The sequence below is a fragment of the Notothenia rossii genome (genome assembly GCF_949606895.1).
Source record: "Notothenia rossii genome assembly, chromosome: 6".
NCBI classification, from domain to species: domain Eukaryota; kingdom Metazoa; phylum Chordata; class Actinopteri; order Perciformes; family Nototheniidae; genus Notothenia; species Notothenia rossii.
In genome coordinates, this window is record NC_136909.1 from 43,626,486 (window position 1) to 43,643,531 (window position 17,046).

The 17,046-nt window shown below is 41.1% G+C and overlaps 1 protein-coding gene across 1 annotated transcript; it reads left to right on the top strand.

Moving 5' to 3' along the window:
- Positions 1 to 1,420: 1,420 nt before the first annotated feature.
- LOC307042563 (uncharacterized protein) lies at positions 1,421 to 11,890 on the top strand. The gene is made up of 5 exons (XM_079686530.1): positions 1,421 to 1,527; positions 9,069 to 9,243; positions 9,694 to 9,849; positions 10,855 to 10,983; positions 11,446 to 11,890. Exons 1-5 carry the CDS (start codon positions 1,511 to 1,513, stop codon positions 11,863 to 11,865), a joined length of 897 nt encoding a protein of 298 aa, XP_079542656.1. The 5' UTR covers positions 1,421 to 1,510; the 3' UTR covers positions 11,866 to 11,890.
- The last annotated feature ends 5,156 nt before the right edge of the window (positions 11,891 to 17,046 follow it).

Sequence of the window (17,046 nt, forward strand, 5' to 3'; positions counted from 1 at the left end):
GTTCCTTTTTCCTCTGACACACTTTGTACGGAGTGCCTGGTCAGAGTGAGTGACGTCAGGGATCCAGCTGGGCGCTCTCCTGCCTGTCTGCACGCAGAGAGCTGCTGTTCCCCCACTACGATCGCAGGACGAGGTGGGACTTTCGTCTCTACTTTCTCACAGCGGCCGGTATGTATTGTTCCCAGCCTTCACCCCGTCGGGAAGATAGGCATGTTTTGCTATGTTCCAGGGACGGTGAGGAGCCATTACGCATGGCACAACAGGCATGGGGTGTTATTGAGCAGGTATGTCTGTGCTTCTAGTGCCGGGCGGACCCAGTGGGGCGCAGACTACATCATGCTTCGCCCTTAACCCAATAGCGATAGCCTTAGAGGGCGAAGCCATATACGAAATAGAACTGAGGTTACCTACTGTAACCCCAGCTTCTATGAGTAAATGGCGCAGCCCTCTAAGTGCGGGGCCCCACTGGCTCTACGAATAGCTGAAGAAAAGTTATGTTGTATGGGAGCAGATTGCCGGGCCACCTTCCTATTTATACCGGAAGGAGGCCCGAGGGTGGGGCCCACCTTGCGGGTGGGCGTGGACTACAAGTGTTTCAGTGCTGCGCGGGGGCGCAGGGGGATTACCCAATAGCGATAGCCTTAGAGGGCTGCGCCATTTACTCATAGAAGCTGGGGTTACAGTAGGTAACCTCAGTTGTGCCGGTCGCCTCGATGGCGGCACTCCCTTCTTGTTTATGCTGTAAGTGATTGATGCGGCGTTGATAAAGCCTCACATTTATAGTAGCTTGGTGGTTAAAGCGTTATCCAGCTCTGTGTTGCTGTGCTAATGTGCTAATAAGAAGCCAAGTTGTAGTGTAATTTGCAACAGCAAATTACACTACAACTACGTTTGGGGTGATAATACGTGACTGTGAAAGCTTAACAACAAATAGAAATGTCCCCCCTAATACAGTATATAAATGTATTTATTTTTCTTCTCATGATTTCTCATGCCTGACCGGTGGTGGTTTCTTCAGGCTTTGACACATCGTATTGGACTACTACCTAAGGTACGTGAAGCTACACTACTGTGAGTGATATAGAGAGTACTTTAATGTTGCTGTGTGTTCTGAAAGTAATTTCAACGTAAACGCAAAGTGCAGGAGGTGATTATAGGACAAAATCCACTGTTTTGTTTTCTGTGGAGTTATTCAATTTAGAGTTCAGCCAAAGCTAATATACAAACTAGTTTTTACCTACAAAGATACTCCCAGTAAAGTGTGGGATGATCTTGATCGATGGGTCACTGGGAGGACTCCCAGAGTTTTGTGAAATCCTCCAAATGGTGATACTGCAGGACAAGTTGATCTTCATTGTGAAAAAGATCAGTGGATGGTACATTGAACATTATAGAGCTTATGATCTCAAAACGTCACCAGGCAAGGAAGTGGAACTTCTTGAGCCACAAGATGATTACCCACTGGCAGACTTCAAAATCCGAGGGATGCGTCTTGTCACATTGAAAAGATATGTCCATGTTTAAAGGGTGAGGAAGCGAAAAGTGATATTTCATTAGGTGGAAAAAGAAATAATTCATAACTATTGTGTTCTCAAAACAGATTTATTTCATACCAGTGTTTTTTTTTGTTTTCAAAGGTTTTATTTATCATTTCACCAACAAATAATTACACTAGGTAAATATCAGAAAATAATTTGTGAGAACACTCAAACAGTGTGTGGGCTTTTTTTGAGTGGTCAGAGTTTTAATGCTTCACCTGCAGAACAACAATATATTTGTTTTTTTTATGATTTCCTATACATATTTGTTATTGGTGCAAGACTAACTATCAACCCTTTGGAGATTGCAAATGATAACATTCAACTTTTTTGCACATACAAGTTGTCAACTGCAGATTTCATTTATTTAAAAGGAACCTAACATTGAGGGTAAGGGTGGGCATTATGTCATTTTTTAAATATGTGCTGATGGAGTCCAGTCAGCAAATGCCGCCAGTGGAAAAGGGATTAACACGAAGTTGTAGTCCTTTTACTGAAAACTGATAACACATCTATAAGATGATACATTAACAGTGTTAATAATAAGGAATTATGTTTAATGTGCCTTTCTTAAAACGTATTGTGCCTGTGTTGCCTTCTCAGACTGCCATGGCTGATTCGACGCCTGCAAGACTGAAAGTGATTTTGGGGGAGAACAACATTGAAAAACTGTCACTTCCAAATGGCATACCGGAATCATTGGATGACCTTCTCATCAAGTTAAAGACTTTCTTTGGGTTAAAGGGCGATGTCAGACTGCAGTACATGGACCAAGACTTTGGCAACGACTTCTTCAATCTGAATTCCACCACTCAACTTCAGGATTTGGGAACAATCAAAGTGATCCACCAGCAAACAAATACACCTTTTGAACATTGCCACTGATACCACATCATCGTCTTCACTTGAGTGTGATGGCAATGTTTCGTTGGCATCAGATGACACAATCAGGGCTCTCGACTAACTTTGTTCACCATCCTCCCGGAACCGTCCCGAAATACAATCTAAGCCTTCCCGAAATTAATGTGGACCGTCCTGAATTTAAAATATTAGTTTTTCTACTACTTATCATTAGTTAAAATCATTCAAAGTGACCTTTAACATAAATAAAACATCATACAAATCATTAGATGATAATTCATCAACCTTTTTATTTGAGTAAATCAGTCAATCACATGACAAAGGCCAAATATATTTAAACAAACACACAAACGAGAAAATTACTAATATTGAATCAAATCAAGTCCCATCCAATTATCAAAAAAAATCCAACACTCTGTCCTGAAGACAGAACCCAGAGTAACCACTAACCAGGAGGACAGTCTGTAACACAGTCAGGAGACCTTTACAAACTGCCCCGCCCCCTCGCACACAGACGGGAGAGAGAGATCTCGTCTGGATTGGAGAGCTCGAAAATACATCATAGACGCATGTTGTAGTCTTATTGCATATTAGAAACGGAGTTGGATAAACTAAAACTGCGATATAATGTTTATGTAGCAATACTACATATGACATATATTTTTTAAATGTCTCCAGTACCGATAAAAAGTCAGATAACGTCGGAGCTTAACGTTACCACTGTCTTTAATAATTCCGGCCCGGGCGGAGCCCGTTTAATACCGGGGCTCGGTACCCATCCATACATGGGGAGAGGCGCAGCCTATTGCGAAGGACTAAATACGATGGAGGGTTCTGTTAAGTATTATTATTTGATGACGCCCTTAGTCTGTGTACTACGGTAGCAGTCGCACTGTTATTCTGTTCTTGTATGAAGGTACGTCCTAATGTGACGTCACTACGTTGACTGTTGTCAGTCTGTGAATAAACTTACCGGAGACATGCTGAAGAGAATACCGAGTCTGATTTACTTATTGTTCATACGCGATTCATGTGCACCCAAGCTTAACAGGTTATGGGCCCAGGCAGAATTGGACACAAACCGACTTGGAGATAAGTGAGTTAGATTATCGGAAGAAGTGTTACGCGACGTATTACGCGTTAGCCAATTAAGCTAACAAGCTAGCTTAGCAAGTGAAGTATATTAGCAAGCTAGTAGCCCTCGCGGTAAAGTTGGCGCGCAAAAATGGCAAGCAGAGAAACAGGTCTCCTGGCACCGCAGCTCTTATTCAAAGGATGTGAAGATAAGTATGACCTTTGGGAAACAAGATTCCTAGGCTGCTTACATACTCTGAGGCTAAAAGAGACTATCTTACATGAGCCCACCGGTGCTGATCAAGAACAGCTAGATGCAGATAGAAGGAAGAATGCTGATTGCTATGCTGAGCTAATAAGGCTGATAGATGATAAGAGCCTGTCGCTAATAAGACATGAGGCCGCAGATGACGGCAGGAAGGCTCTGAAAATACTGAAAGAACATTATTCAGGGAAAAGCAAGCCGAGGATAATAAACTTATACACGTCGTTAACGAGGCTGCACATGGCAGACAACGAGAGTGTTACCGACTAAATGATAAGGGCAGAGAACGTGATTACAGCCCTGAGAGATGCAGGCGAGACCATGAGTGATGGACTGACCATAGCCATGATACTAAATGGGTTACCAGACTCCTTCAAGCCATTCGCCGTCCATGTAACACAGAACGAAGATAACGTTACGTTCACAGACTTTAGAAGAAGATTAAGGGTCTATGAAGAGTCGGAGAAAATGAACACAGCAGAATCCACAGATAATGTGATGAAAACATGTGCAAGCCAAGGCCGAGGCACCAAGACGCACGCTAGCAACAGAAGAGATGAAGATGCCAATGTGACGTGCTACAAGTGTGGAATAAAAGGACACATATCAAGAAAATGTTTTCGAAAAGTGTGGTGCGGTTACTGCAAAAGGAATACACACGATGAATCACTCTGTAAGAAAAAGGGGGGAGAAGATGGTGCCAGAAAAGTCGCAGAGGAACAGAATGGCGACCAAGACCATCTCTTCAAGGCCAAGCACACAAAGAGCGGGAAACCACCAGACAACGTGAAGATGAAAGGCATCATGGTGGACGCAGGAGCGGCATCCCACATCGTGAACGACATCGGAAAGTTTAAAAGCTTCGACGATTCATTCCAGCCCGAGTCTCATTCAGTGGAGTTAGCTGACGGGACCAAGTGCAATGGAACAGCACAGAGAAGAGGAACGGCGGTGATATGTCTATTAGACGACGCCGGACGACAACACAGAGCACAGCTACGGGATGCACTGTACATGCCCTCATACCCACATGACATCTTTTCGGTGGCAAGAGCAACAAACGGAGGGGCGACAATCACCTTCAAGAAAGGGGACAGTCACATGGTTACCAAAGACGGCAGCAGGTTTGACATCCATGAAAGTGTAAATTTGTATTACTTACCAACTGTTGAGGGGAATGTTGACCAATGTAAAGGGTGTCACGACATGCAAACTTGGCATGAAATTTTGGGTCATTGCAATTACGAAGATGTACAAAATTTACAAGGTGTAGTGAAAGGCATGGAGATAAGAGGAAGTGCAGTCAAACCAGCTCTGTTGTGTGAAGTGTGTACACAGGGCAAGTTCACCCAAACGAGAAATAGGGAGCCAGACAAAAAGGCTAAGATGCCCTTAGAACTAGTCCACACAGACTTAGCCGGTCCCATGTCAACACCAAGCATAGAAGGGCACAGATATACACAGTCTTTTACAGACGACTACTCTGGTACTATTTTTGTGTATTTTCTAAGGTCCAAGAGTGATACAGTGCAGGCCACAGAAAGGTTCTTAGCAGACATAGCACCTTACGGAGAAGTTAAGTGTATCCGTTCAGATAACGGCACTGAGTTTACAAGCCGAGACTTCCAGGCACTGTTAACCAAAAATAGGATTAGACACGAGACGTCTGCACCCTATTCACCCCACCAAAATGGTACAGCAGAGAGAGGTTGGCGAACTCTCTATGATATGGGCAGATGCTTACTGATAGAAAGCAAGTTACCAAATAAACTATGGAACTACGCCATACAGACAGCAGCTTATGTAAGGAACAGGTGTTACAGTAGGCGCACAAAGAAAACGCCATACGAGCTGTTCACAGGCAAAGAACCAAATATATCCAAACTTCAGAAATTTGGGTCAGTGTGTTTTGCTTACAAACAAGAGAAGGGAAAGCTCGACCCTAGGTGTGAGCAAGGTGTTTTCATAGGCTATGATAAAAATAGCCCAGCTTACCTGGTGTATTATCCAGACACAGAGAGGGTCCAAAAGCACAGATTGGTAAAATTCACAACAAAGGGGGATAAAGAAAAGGAAACACAAACACCAGAGTCATACAATGAATATGGTGATAGTGATGTACATCCCAGGGTCAAGGACAGCGATGAAAATGTTGTTGATGAATGTGATGTGGGAAATGTGCCAGGTCAAGATACTCAAAGTGGTGCTTCTGGGACTTTACCTGAACAGACTGAACGTACACAGCCGGGTAAAGTCACCGAGACTCCAAACAGAAAAAAACCCACCCAGAACCAGGAGGAGACCAGCTCACCTACAGGAGTTTGAGACTGACGATACGGAGGACAAACTGCAAACATGCATGGATTTTTGTTACAGAGCAGTATGCGACATTCCTCAAACCTTCCAGGACGCCATAGCGTCACCCAAATCAAGGCAGTGGAAAAATGCCATGAACGAGGAGATGAGATCACTGGAGGAGAACGAGACCTTCAACCTCACCCAATTGCCACCAGGCAAACGGGTAGTGGGGGGTAGATGGGTCTACGCACTCAAGAGTGACATTGATGGGTCAGACAAGTACAAGGCGCGATTTGTAGCTAAAGGCTACAGTCAGAAACCAGGAATCGACTATGATGAGACATTCTCACCCACAGCTGATATGACAAGTGTAAGAGTACTCATGCAAAAGGCAGCACAGGAGAACTTAATCTTACACCAAATGGATGTTAAAACAGCCTATTTACATGCACCCATTGATTGTGAAATATATATGACACAACCAGAAGGTTATGAGAAACAGTCAAAAACAGGTGAAGAGTTAGTATGCAAGTTGCACAAATCTCTCTATGGTTTAAAGCAGTCAGGCAGAAACTGGAATGCTATGTTACATACATGTTTGACTGAAAATGGTTTTGTACAAAACCCCGCTGATCACTGTGTGTATACAAGAGAAAAGCACAGCGAAAAGGTAATCCTAATAATATGGGTTGACGATCTCATTATAGCAGCCAGCAACGAGGGTGTATTGGAAAGTGTAAAGGGGATGCTCACTGAAAGGTTCAAAATGAAAAACCTGGGAAAGTTGAAATATTTCTTAGGTATAGATTTTGAGCAAACAGAAGGTCAAGTCAAAATGTCTCAAAAGAGATATGTGAGCAAAATACTGGAGAGATTTGAAATGCAGGATTGCAAGTCCAGAGACACACCATGTGAGCCAAAACTAGAATACACAGCAGACGCTGAAAACATTAAAGAGCCAAGAAAGTACAGGGAGGCAGTAGGAAGTTTAATCTACTTGTCCACATGCACTCGACCAGATATATGTTTTGTGGTCAGTAAACTATCTCAGCACTTTGCTGAACCAACTGAAGAGCACTGGAACACAGTAAAACATGTGTTCAGATACCTTAAAGGTACAGCAGAACAGGGGTTATGCTTTAAGAGAAATGACACAGATAGACTAGGTCTGAGAGTGTACAGTGATGCTGACTGGGCATCAGACGTAACAGACAGACGTAGTACATCAGGATATTGTGCCAGTCTCAGTGAAGGAAGCTCCTTGATCTCATGGAAGGCAAGGAAACAACCTACGGTTGTACTATCTACCTGCGAGGCAGAGTACATGGCCTTAGCATCAGCCATACAGGAATACATCTACTTAGAACAATTACTCAGAGGTATAGACAAATACAAATATGCACAAACAAAGGTGTACGAAGACAACCAAGGTACTATAGCACTAGCCAGAAACCCAGTAAACAGGCAAAGGTGCAAGCACATTGATATTAAGTACCATTTCATAAGGGAGACTGTAAATAGTGGAAAGGTAATTTTGGAATACTGTCCTACTGAGCAAATGATCGCTGATGTGATGACAAAACCAGCCACCAAAATAAAGCTAAAGAGGTTTGCTCAGGATATGTTTGGCACCTAGAAGGGCAAAGAGTTAACATAGTTAAGGTAAAAGAAAAAGAAGCCTTATTTTGTTTTGTTCTCAGGTAACCCAGTAAGCTAAGAGCGAGTGGGGGTGTTAAGTATTATTATTTGATGACGCCCTTAGTCTGTGTACTACGGTAGCAGTCGCACTGTTATTCTGTTCTTGTATGAAGGTACGTCCTAATGTGACGTCACTACGTTGACTGTTGTCAGTCTGTGAATAAACTTACCGGAGACATGCTGAAGAGAATACCGAGTCTGATTTACTTATTGTTCATACGCGATTCATGTGCACCCAAGCTTAACAGGTTCTCATCTCAGCCTTATTACCCATAGGGGATGAAGTGGAGTAAGTAAATAAAGAGGCCGGCGCTCCAGGGTCTGGTTCTGCTGTGCGTTTTTGTGATGTAACGGTAAAACATTTCAGAATTCCTCCACGGGATACCATTGTCATTTTACATCACTTAACCCGCGAAATACACACACTCAGTACATAGCCTACTGTAGATAGACCCGCGAATTTGCGGGCCAGGAATTCGCGGGCACAGCCAGCTGTGCGGCTGGCTGACAGCACATGGGCACAGCTTACGTATGTGTGTGTGTGTGTGTGTGTCTGTCTGTCTGTCTGTCTGTGTGTGTGTGAGTGTGTGTGTGTGTTTCAAGGGTTGCTAAATGTTTTGTGTGTTTATGTTGACAAGGAGGTTTAATAATTGTGTGCTACACACAACGTGCAGTCGATTTCATTTTCATCGCCGTTTGTAGTAGAGTTAGCAGGGTATTTTTATTTTAACTCTCGTCCCAAATTCGTCCCAAAATTCTTTTTTATCCTCCCTGACACTATTTTTTTCGGCCCCGGGAAGACGGGACGTCCTTAAACTCGAGCCCTGGACACAATAATCCTCTCATTCCCCGAATCTGTGTCCTCTCGAGCCAAACAGTGGCCAGCGGACTTTCCGATTCCTCAATTTTCATATGAAACGGAGCTGCAGCTAGTGAAAGGGAATTCTGAGTTTAATGGAAGCCAGAAAATGTTGACTGTCAGCTCCCGAAGCAAGTCTGATATTCTGAATAGACTTGCAGAAACAATTTCTGGATACAAGGCCTATCCAGATGATTCACATTTCTGCACAGTAGCAGAGGCTCTTATCAAAAAGCATCCTTGTTTGAAAGAACCTGGCTCATTCAATGGCTGCAATGGATGGAAACAGCGCCTGAAATATAAGATGGGGAAACTACAGGACTCAGCTCAAATTGCAGGGGTGCCCAGAGCTGGTGGTAAATTCCCTGAAATCTAAAGCTGCTACAGATGCTTTCCCTGCTAAATAATTTAAGAGGCCAAAGCGAGCTGAGTCTAACTTTTATCCATCCTTCCCCACTGGTGCCAATCTGGAAAGCCTGGAAAAAGAAAGAATAGAACTTCTGACAGACATCAGGATAAGGAACAATAATAGGGTCATCGCTGACAAAATAGCTCACACGTTCGCCTACAGACGACGGGAGGTGGTAAACCAAGAGCCAGGAATCAAGGACTTCAAAGACAGGTGGCCGGCACTGTTCCAACAAAAAGAGGTAATAATCTAGTCTGTATCCATTTTTTAGTAAGCTTTTATCCATTCATCATAATATGGTGTGGTAAAGATTATGTTTAACAGTGTTTACTGACAGAATTTACATTTTTAATTTGTTATACTTTTTGCCAGTGTGTAGGCATGCTTAGTTTAGTTTTTTTTTCTCGAGCGTGTAAAACCAAAGAAAATACAAATGAAACAAAAGGTGATACAGTACTATACAAATGAATGCAATAACGAAACATTTAATTAATAATTGAATAATCTGTAGTGTCATTGTCTGGTATCAATAAACAACAAAGCTTTAGCTAATTACACGTCCAAAAAGGGGTCGGAAGAAGTTTACACTTGCTTCAAAGGTTCTTTTTTCAAATGTTAATTGCATACAGACTGAGTTCAATTGATTTTTTATGAATTTACTCACTGTCATTTTTGTATTATTCTTTCATAGATCAATGCAGAGTTCCAGAGGATAATGACCATTCCTCTTGAGGAGAAGTTCATAACCCAGTTGGACATTCACTCAAGTCAGCTAATCACAGTCATCCGTGCCAAAGGAGGATCAAAACGTCAAAAGACTGCTGACATCATGGACATTTTTGACCAGGTAAATCTGCATTGTCAAATGAGTCCTTGCTAGCTAAAAGGGATACATTTTGTGAATCCTTTTATAGATGCATTGGGAGGGCAACCGTTGTTTTATGAAACTCTGTAACTAGGACTGTCCATTTGTTTCTAAATAAAGTGAAGGATTTTAGCTGTAAGAGTAAAGAAATCTGTCAATAGACATTTTGAAAAATAAAATTAACCAAAATAATGTTGTCCCAGACTGAAGACATTCATCTTCGGAGGGAGTGTGTCCTGAGAGCCCTCATTATCTTCCTGGGAGAAGATCCAGATGAGCTGATCAAGGAATATCTAGTTTGCATGTCAGCACAGCTTGTCAAAGGCACACGTGCTAATACATATTAGATTGATATTAATGCTGTAAAAGGGAAATTTCTCTACTAAAATAACACTTGTCCGGTTTGCTTATATTCATAATCTTGGACATTTGACATCATGTAAGTTTAAAGCACCTTTATGGTTTTCCAACTCCTCATAGCACTTGAACACCACGTTCACATTCACCCATTCATACACTGATGGACCATGCCACCTGCTCATCAGGAATAACTAAAGCATAGCATCGGAATTTGGGTTTTTAGTAATTGTCCCAAGTATACCGCGAAACACAACATATATATGTAAAAAGTAGTCCTAGCATGTTTTTTTTTTTTTAAATACTCTTTGTTGAATTTTACACATTTTAACACAAAACACAGAACAATGCACGACAACCCCCCCCCACCCCCACAGACAGCCACACAGCACGTCCACAATTTGACAACAATTGAATGATATTAATCCTTCTCAACATAATCGCAATAATACAGATGGATCAGAAGAGATAAATGAATTAAATATTAGGTTCTGATCATGTGAGTCGTCAGAATAATCAGTGAGTAATCAAAGAGTAGGACTCCGGCCAGTGATATTATTGTCCCATATTAAGTGCATATTAGTGCAAAGTGATGCCAGTGATGTTTGTTGTCATTTACTCCTACTCTAGGACTCCAGAACAGATGACCTTCCGAAGGAGATGGAGGAGCTCACAATGGGTGTGTTTGTGATACGGAAGGAGGAGGAAGGACTGCAGGAGCCACCAGCAGACATCGGCATCATCATCGAGGGCGTGGAGGTGCTGAATTAACTGCCTTCAGTTGCCTCAGCTTGTGCCCTCCTTCTGGGTTTGCTATATGCACTCAACATAGCATATCCAAAACCCCCTTCATTTCACTTTTGAAGTACTTCAGAAAATAATCATGCAGCTTGACCAACACAAGATGTCTGCCAAAGTGCAAAGTCTGTATGGCAGACTTCAAAGCTCAGAGTAACGACAAACAAAACAATGTTTTCCTCCTCTGGGCCAAAACATGGCCTAGTGCTGTATTAGCACAATGGCGTCTTGACATCGGACATTGCACATGTAAAAGAAAATGTTGTGGGTGCGGTAGGTTTTTGTTTCACCATTTTAGTTTCGATTCCAAGAAACGGTTGAGTTGTGCATTGTTATTTGTGCTTGAGAAACATTCCACTTGAACTTTATATTTTAATGAACTTAGTAGTAATTATTGTCCTATATTTCTTTCCGATTTCACAGCTGCCTGGGCCTAGCAGCAAGAACCTCCATCTGTACATGCACCCAGGTCAAGATCTACCGTGGTTCAACGGTCTTCACCAGAGCCATCACCACCAAGGACCAGCATCACTACAGCGGCCTCCACCTCCATCTGTGCCTGCCACAAGATTAAGATACACCTCGGTACAAAGGCCTCCACCACAGCCATCACGATCAACCCAGCCAGCAAAGAAGTCTCTCCTAGCAGACGTACCTCCCACACAGCCGCCAGCATCAACCTGGGACAATCACACCTACCTCCCTCCGACACAGCCACCAGCAGCCCACGCACCATTACCCCCACCTACACAGCAGCCAGACCCACTGTCATGGAAGACAGACCATTACACTGCTCCCCCTGTCTTTACATTTATAATGAATAGTTGGTTGAGAAAGTTCTGATATTGTAAATATTGAGATTTTACAGTTTCTTATGTGAACATAAATAGTTGGTTGAATAAAAATGTTTAATGCTCAATTTGTATTTGTACACATCATCACATGAACCTTGGTATGGAATATGAATCAGTCCTGATGTAACTTTTCTGTGGTGAAAGTAGAGTGATGGAAATATTTTTACTCTAAATTATAATTTATACATTTTCATTTTAGACATGAACAACACATTTATATAGGCCTATAGTGTAATTCATATATTTCACTACTTTGGTGAACCAAATCTGAAACAGCAAAAAAAATGGATGACATGAGTACATCTGTGTTTGACAACCGTTTTGAAGTTTTCCAAAAATCGGATTTCTAAGCTTAGTATCTCATAAGGTGAGTGACTTTGCATTTCTAGCAAGACCAGAGACTGTACTGAACATTTTGACATGTAACCCCATGCCATGTTATAAGAAGTACATTTAAAAGTTGATTTAAGGAGACATCTAAAAATTGAGAAAATACCCTTCACTTCACACTCCAGAGGGTTAAGGAAAAGGGTAAGGCAATTGTATTTTTTTATATATTTATATTTTATATTGTTTGATTTATTGATTATATTCAAAGGAAAATTAATACTTGGTCCCCTTGGAACTTTTCTTCTACATCATAGTACATCTGTGTTTTCACAAGAGTTTTTAAGTTTTCCAAAAATCTGATTTCTAAGCTAAGTATCTCATAAGACAGTGCTCTAAGATGAGGAGTGACTTTGCATTTCTAGCAAGACCAGAGACTGAACATTTTGATATGCAACAACATGTTATAAGAAGTACATTTAAAAGGTGATTTAAGGAGACATAAATACCCTTCACTTCAGTAAGATAAGGTAAGGCGATTTTATTTTAAAAGACAATGAAGGCAGGATATATTGATTGATATATTTATTATATTGAAAGGCAAGTTAATACATAGTCCCATGCATCTGGAATAACGTACAATTTACAGCCTCACAATGTCAGGAACTTTTCCTCTACATATTGCTTTGGTCTGCCTTTACTCTTCACTGATTCGTTACAGAAACTTTGAACTCATTGGCTATGGAAATCAGAAGGAGGGGCTCATTATCATATGAAAAACTGCGCGAAAATACGCCCGTATGTTCGCCCGTTTTTTTGCACCAACTTACGGGCCTCCCCGTATGTTCGTCCGTAGTTTCGCCCGTAAGTTGGTGCGAAACTACGGACAAACATACGGGCATATTATGGCACCTTTGGCTTTCGATATCCGCAGCCCGTGGAGAGGAACTGCGCCGCCTCGCCGCGCCTCGTTCTCAAGGCTGCGGGCGTCTTTGTCCCGCGAGATTTCAACGTCTCATGTAGGCGAGCCTCCAGAGCAAGTCGGACAAAATGACTAACCATCAACACACTAGCAAGACGTTGATCGAAATTGCGCAGGTCTGCGCAGGTCTCGCTTGTCTCAAACAAGCCTAGTGTCGGACAAAATGACTAACCATCATGCAACGCACTAGCAAGACGGCGGTCACAATTGCGCAGTTCTGCGTCGGTCTCGCTCATCTCAAACAAGCCTAATATAACCCAAGGCAGAAAGGTCTGTCAAGCTAATCTACAGGAAAAGAGCTGAGCCACATTAGAAGCCATTCTATCATGGTGAGTTCACGGACTGTTCATAAAAGAAGCAAGTGATGAAAATGCGGATGCAGACATGGCGTGTATCCATACAGCTAGAAATGGCATGCAGTCCAGTGCATCAAGGTCATTCTATATTTAAAAGTTTGTTCAGTGTCCTTTCATTTGTTGAGCTCTTTAGAGCTGGGACATTTCTTACTAAGTGATGCATTTACCTGCACTGCAATTAAAACTGCTTATAGGTATTATAGTATCCAATCAAGGGCGCCGGAAGTGGGGGGGCCATTGGCCCCCCCACTTTTCAGCCCTGCCCCACATTTTCGCAGCAGCAGATGCCGTGGTAAACTGTACAAATCCATTTTCAATAATTCCCCTAAAGTCGCATCTAAAACGGGATCTGATCTCGCTCTGTATATTTTGTTATTTTTGATTGTTATATTCAATCTCACTAGTGTTAGAAATTAAAATCAATGTTTTAATGGGGAAATGTAGTTTAAACATGCCGTCAGTTTTAATGCTCTTTTATTCTGAAAAACCAGAAATTCTTGTGCACAAGCAGTTAAGCTTTTAAGCTTTTATTCTGAAAATCCTTCATCTCCGGTTAGCATTTAGCATGTGGCTAATATACGATTTCCTGAAGAGGTGAATTTAGTAGCGAAATGATATGGAGTGGTGCAAACCGAAGCCTACTGATTTAACACTACAACTATAGATGTCGAGATACTATCATGCTGAATATTAAATGAAGGTACAGTTTATTTGAATACATTGTTTACAGACGAGAGTAGCATGTGACAACATCCGGAATGACCGGAAACCAAACGAGCCGAGAAGTATTGTTTAGAGTATTGATTACAGCGTTTAGAATGTGTTAAATGAAAAGTGATGAAAGAGAATATGAGGAGAAACGGCGTGTTAAGCATATATTGAATGTGAAAAGAACCTATCCTCTGTTTAAATGCAATAACGGACATTGGAGACGAGGTGAGCCGGCTGGCGGGGAGGAGCCAGCAGAGGATATATATAGCAGCGCCGGGGGAGAGATCCGCTGTCTTCTTGCTCAGGAGAACCGGACCACAGCTGTTTGTCTGACGGAACAATATTCTGTCTGTAACACAACCGCGCCTTTTTTAATTAAAGTATCCCATTTGAATCTTTTCAGAGACTCCATTTAGTCTCATTTTAAAGCTTCTCTCCTGGACGCGAGAATAAAGAACATATTTAACAATTGGCGAATTTATAAAGAAAGAAAGAGGAAACTATTAAATAACCCTAAAAACACACTGAGGGTAGAACATATTATTCAATCTTTTCATCATATGAACAAATTATTCTTTAAGAGTTTTTTATTCATGTGTGAATTTGGGTAAGATTTAATTTGTTACAGTATAGACCTACAGTTTAAAGGGATGGTTTTAGTAACCACTCTATAAAAGCAGACAAATCTTTATTTGTATGGAAAATGTTAAAGGTAGAGCTAGTACCAAGCCAAAGATGGTGTTCCAATCTAGAGTATTGATTTCTCCATTGTAGCATGGTTATTACCTCAGGAGGGAAGATTAAGGTGGAAATAACATTTGTTTTTCGTCCAAGATGTAGAGTTTTAAAATGACACTGGGCAAAGAGCGAAAGCAAAGTTTAATTAAAAAAAAAAACTAATGTAGTTGGGAGTAATACATGCGGGGCCTTGGATCACTCATTGTGATGGTACATATTTGTTACAACAAACATCGTTTAGGGAGAAGGGGTCGCTCAACCCACCCTGCAGATGTTTTAAATCTTACTTGCAGCTTCAGAGGGAGCGCACGGCACCAGAGTATGAGTTTTAAAAGACAAGCGCCACCAGCTCCTAAAGGTCATCCATTCACCAGATGACCTGACTTTTAGAGATGTTATTTAAAGGAGAAACATATCTGCCATAGGTGTAAATTCCTGAATTAAACTACAAACCATTAATGAAATGACTTCTGTTTTTAAAATCCTTGTTAAAGGAGGGAGTAATTATCACATGCTCGGGCACCCAAGGTTCCACACACTGTAAAAGGGGTTAGCATAGTTATTTAAGTAGACCATAATTGAAAATAAATTGGTATAATGAGTTATTGATATTCCACCGGTTTTCACACCATTTCAGGGACTTTATCACTGCATTAGAACAGACCACCCAAAGGTACTGAGTAGGAACTTTTAAGTGATGAAACTCTACAACTGTTGTAACTGACCAAAATCTTCTCCCAGAAATGACTGTCTAGAATGCCGTACCCCAGAGTAGAACGTACCGATTGATCACGACGGCCCCTTCTAGAGAACATATTACTTTCATACCTTAAATGGTATGAAAGGAGGGAGGGTAAATTTCTCAGGAGGAGACAGTTACAAATGCTAGCAGAACAAGACGACCCACCCCGTATACAGATGTGGATGACAATGATGAGTTAGTTTAAATGATATGGATGTTCGGAGATGAGATTGATCAATGAATGTCCAGCCGATGTGATTCTTTAAATGATGAAATCATGTGAAGAAGTGAGCAAAATTAAAATGGAGTGAATCCATTTCAATTTACTTCATACTATTCCAAGATAGTATATTTTTATTATTCCAATTAATTTTACACTATTCTAAGATAGTCCATTGTATTTGACATTATTATTTTATACTATTCTAATATGGTAGATTTCATGTTGTATAAATCATTGCTATTCTAAAATGGTTTGTTTCTTTTCACTTTGAAAAAACAAGTGCCTTAACACTGAGTGTGGTATGAGAACGGTTTCTGTGAAAGGAGGGAGGAAGAAATGTTCTGATACCAAGCCATTGCTGCTATTTTGAAGAATGATATTGAATGTAAACACTAGAAGTTATGCACAAGGGAAAACTTTTATGTTTGAACACAGACAAGAATTTATTTTGTATTTTTGTAAAGCCGGCTGAAAAACCATTCCATTTGATTGTATGTTTGTTAATATGAGATATGTAATATGCAAAGTTCAGATGAAGAACTCATTGATTTCAGTATTATACACACCTTTTAGGTGTGTAAGGAGGGACTGTTAGAAATTAAAATCAATGTTTTAATGGGGAAATGTAGTTTAAACATGCCGTCAGTTTTAATGCTCTTTTATACTGAAAAACCAGAAATTCTTGTGCACAAGCAGTTAAGCTTTTAAGCTTTTATTCTGAAAATCCTTCATCTCCGGTTAGCATTTAGCATGTGGCTAATATACGATTTCCTGAAGAGGTGAATTTAGTAGCGAAATGATATGGAGTGGTGCAAACCGAAGCCTACTGATTTAACACTACAACTATAGATGTCGAGATACTATCATGCTGAATATTAAATGAAGGTACAGTTTATTTGAATACATTGTTTACAGACGAGAGTAGCATGTGACAACATCCGGAATGACCGGAAACCAAACGAGCCGAGAAGTATTGTTTAGAGTATTGATTACAGCGTTTAGAATGTGTTAAATGAAAAGTGATGAAAGAGAATATGAGGAGAAACGGCGTGTTAAGCATATATTGAATGTGAAAAGAACCTATCCTCTGT

Coding starts and splice junctions, on each gene's coding strand:
- LOC307042563 (XM_079686530.1), top strand. Junction 9,850..10,854: donor TCATGGACATTTTTGACCAG/GTAAATCTGCAT, acceptor CTCCTACTCTAG/GACTCCAGAACAGATGACCT. Junction 10,984..11,445: donor TCATCATCGAGGGCGTGGAG/GTGCTGAATTAA, acceptor CCGATTTCACAG/CTGCCTGGGCCTAGCAGCAA.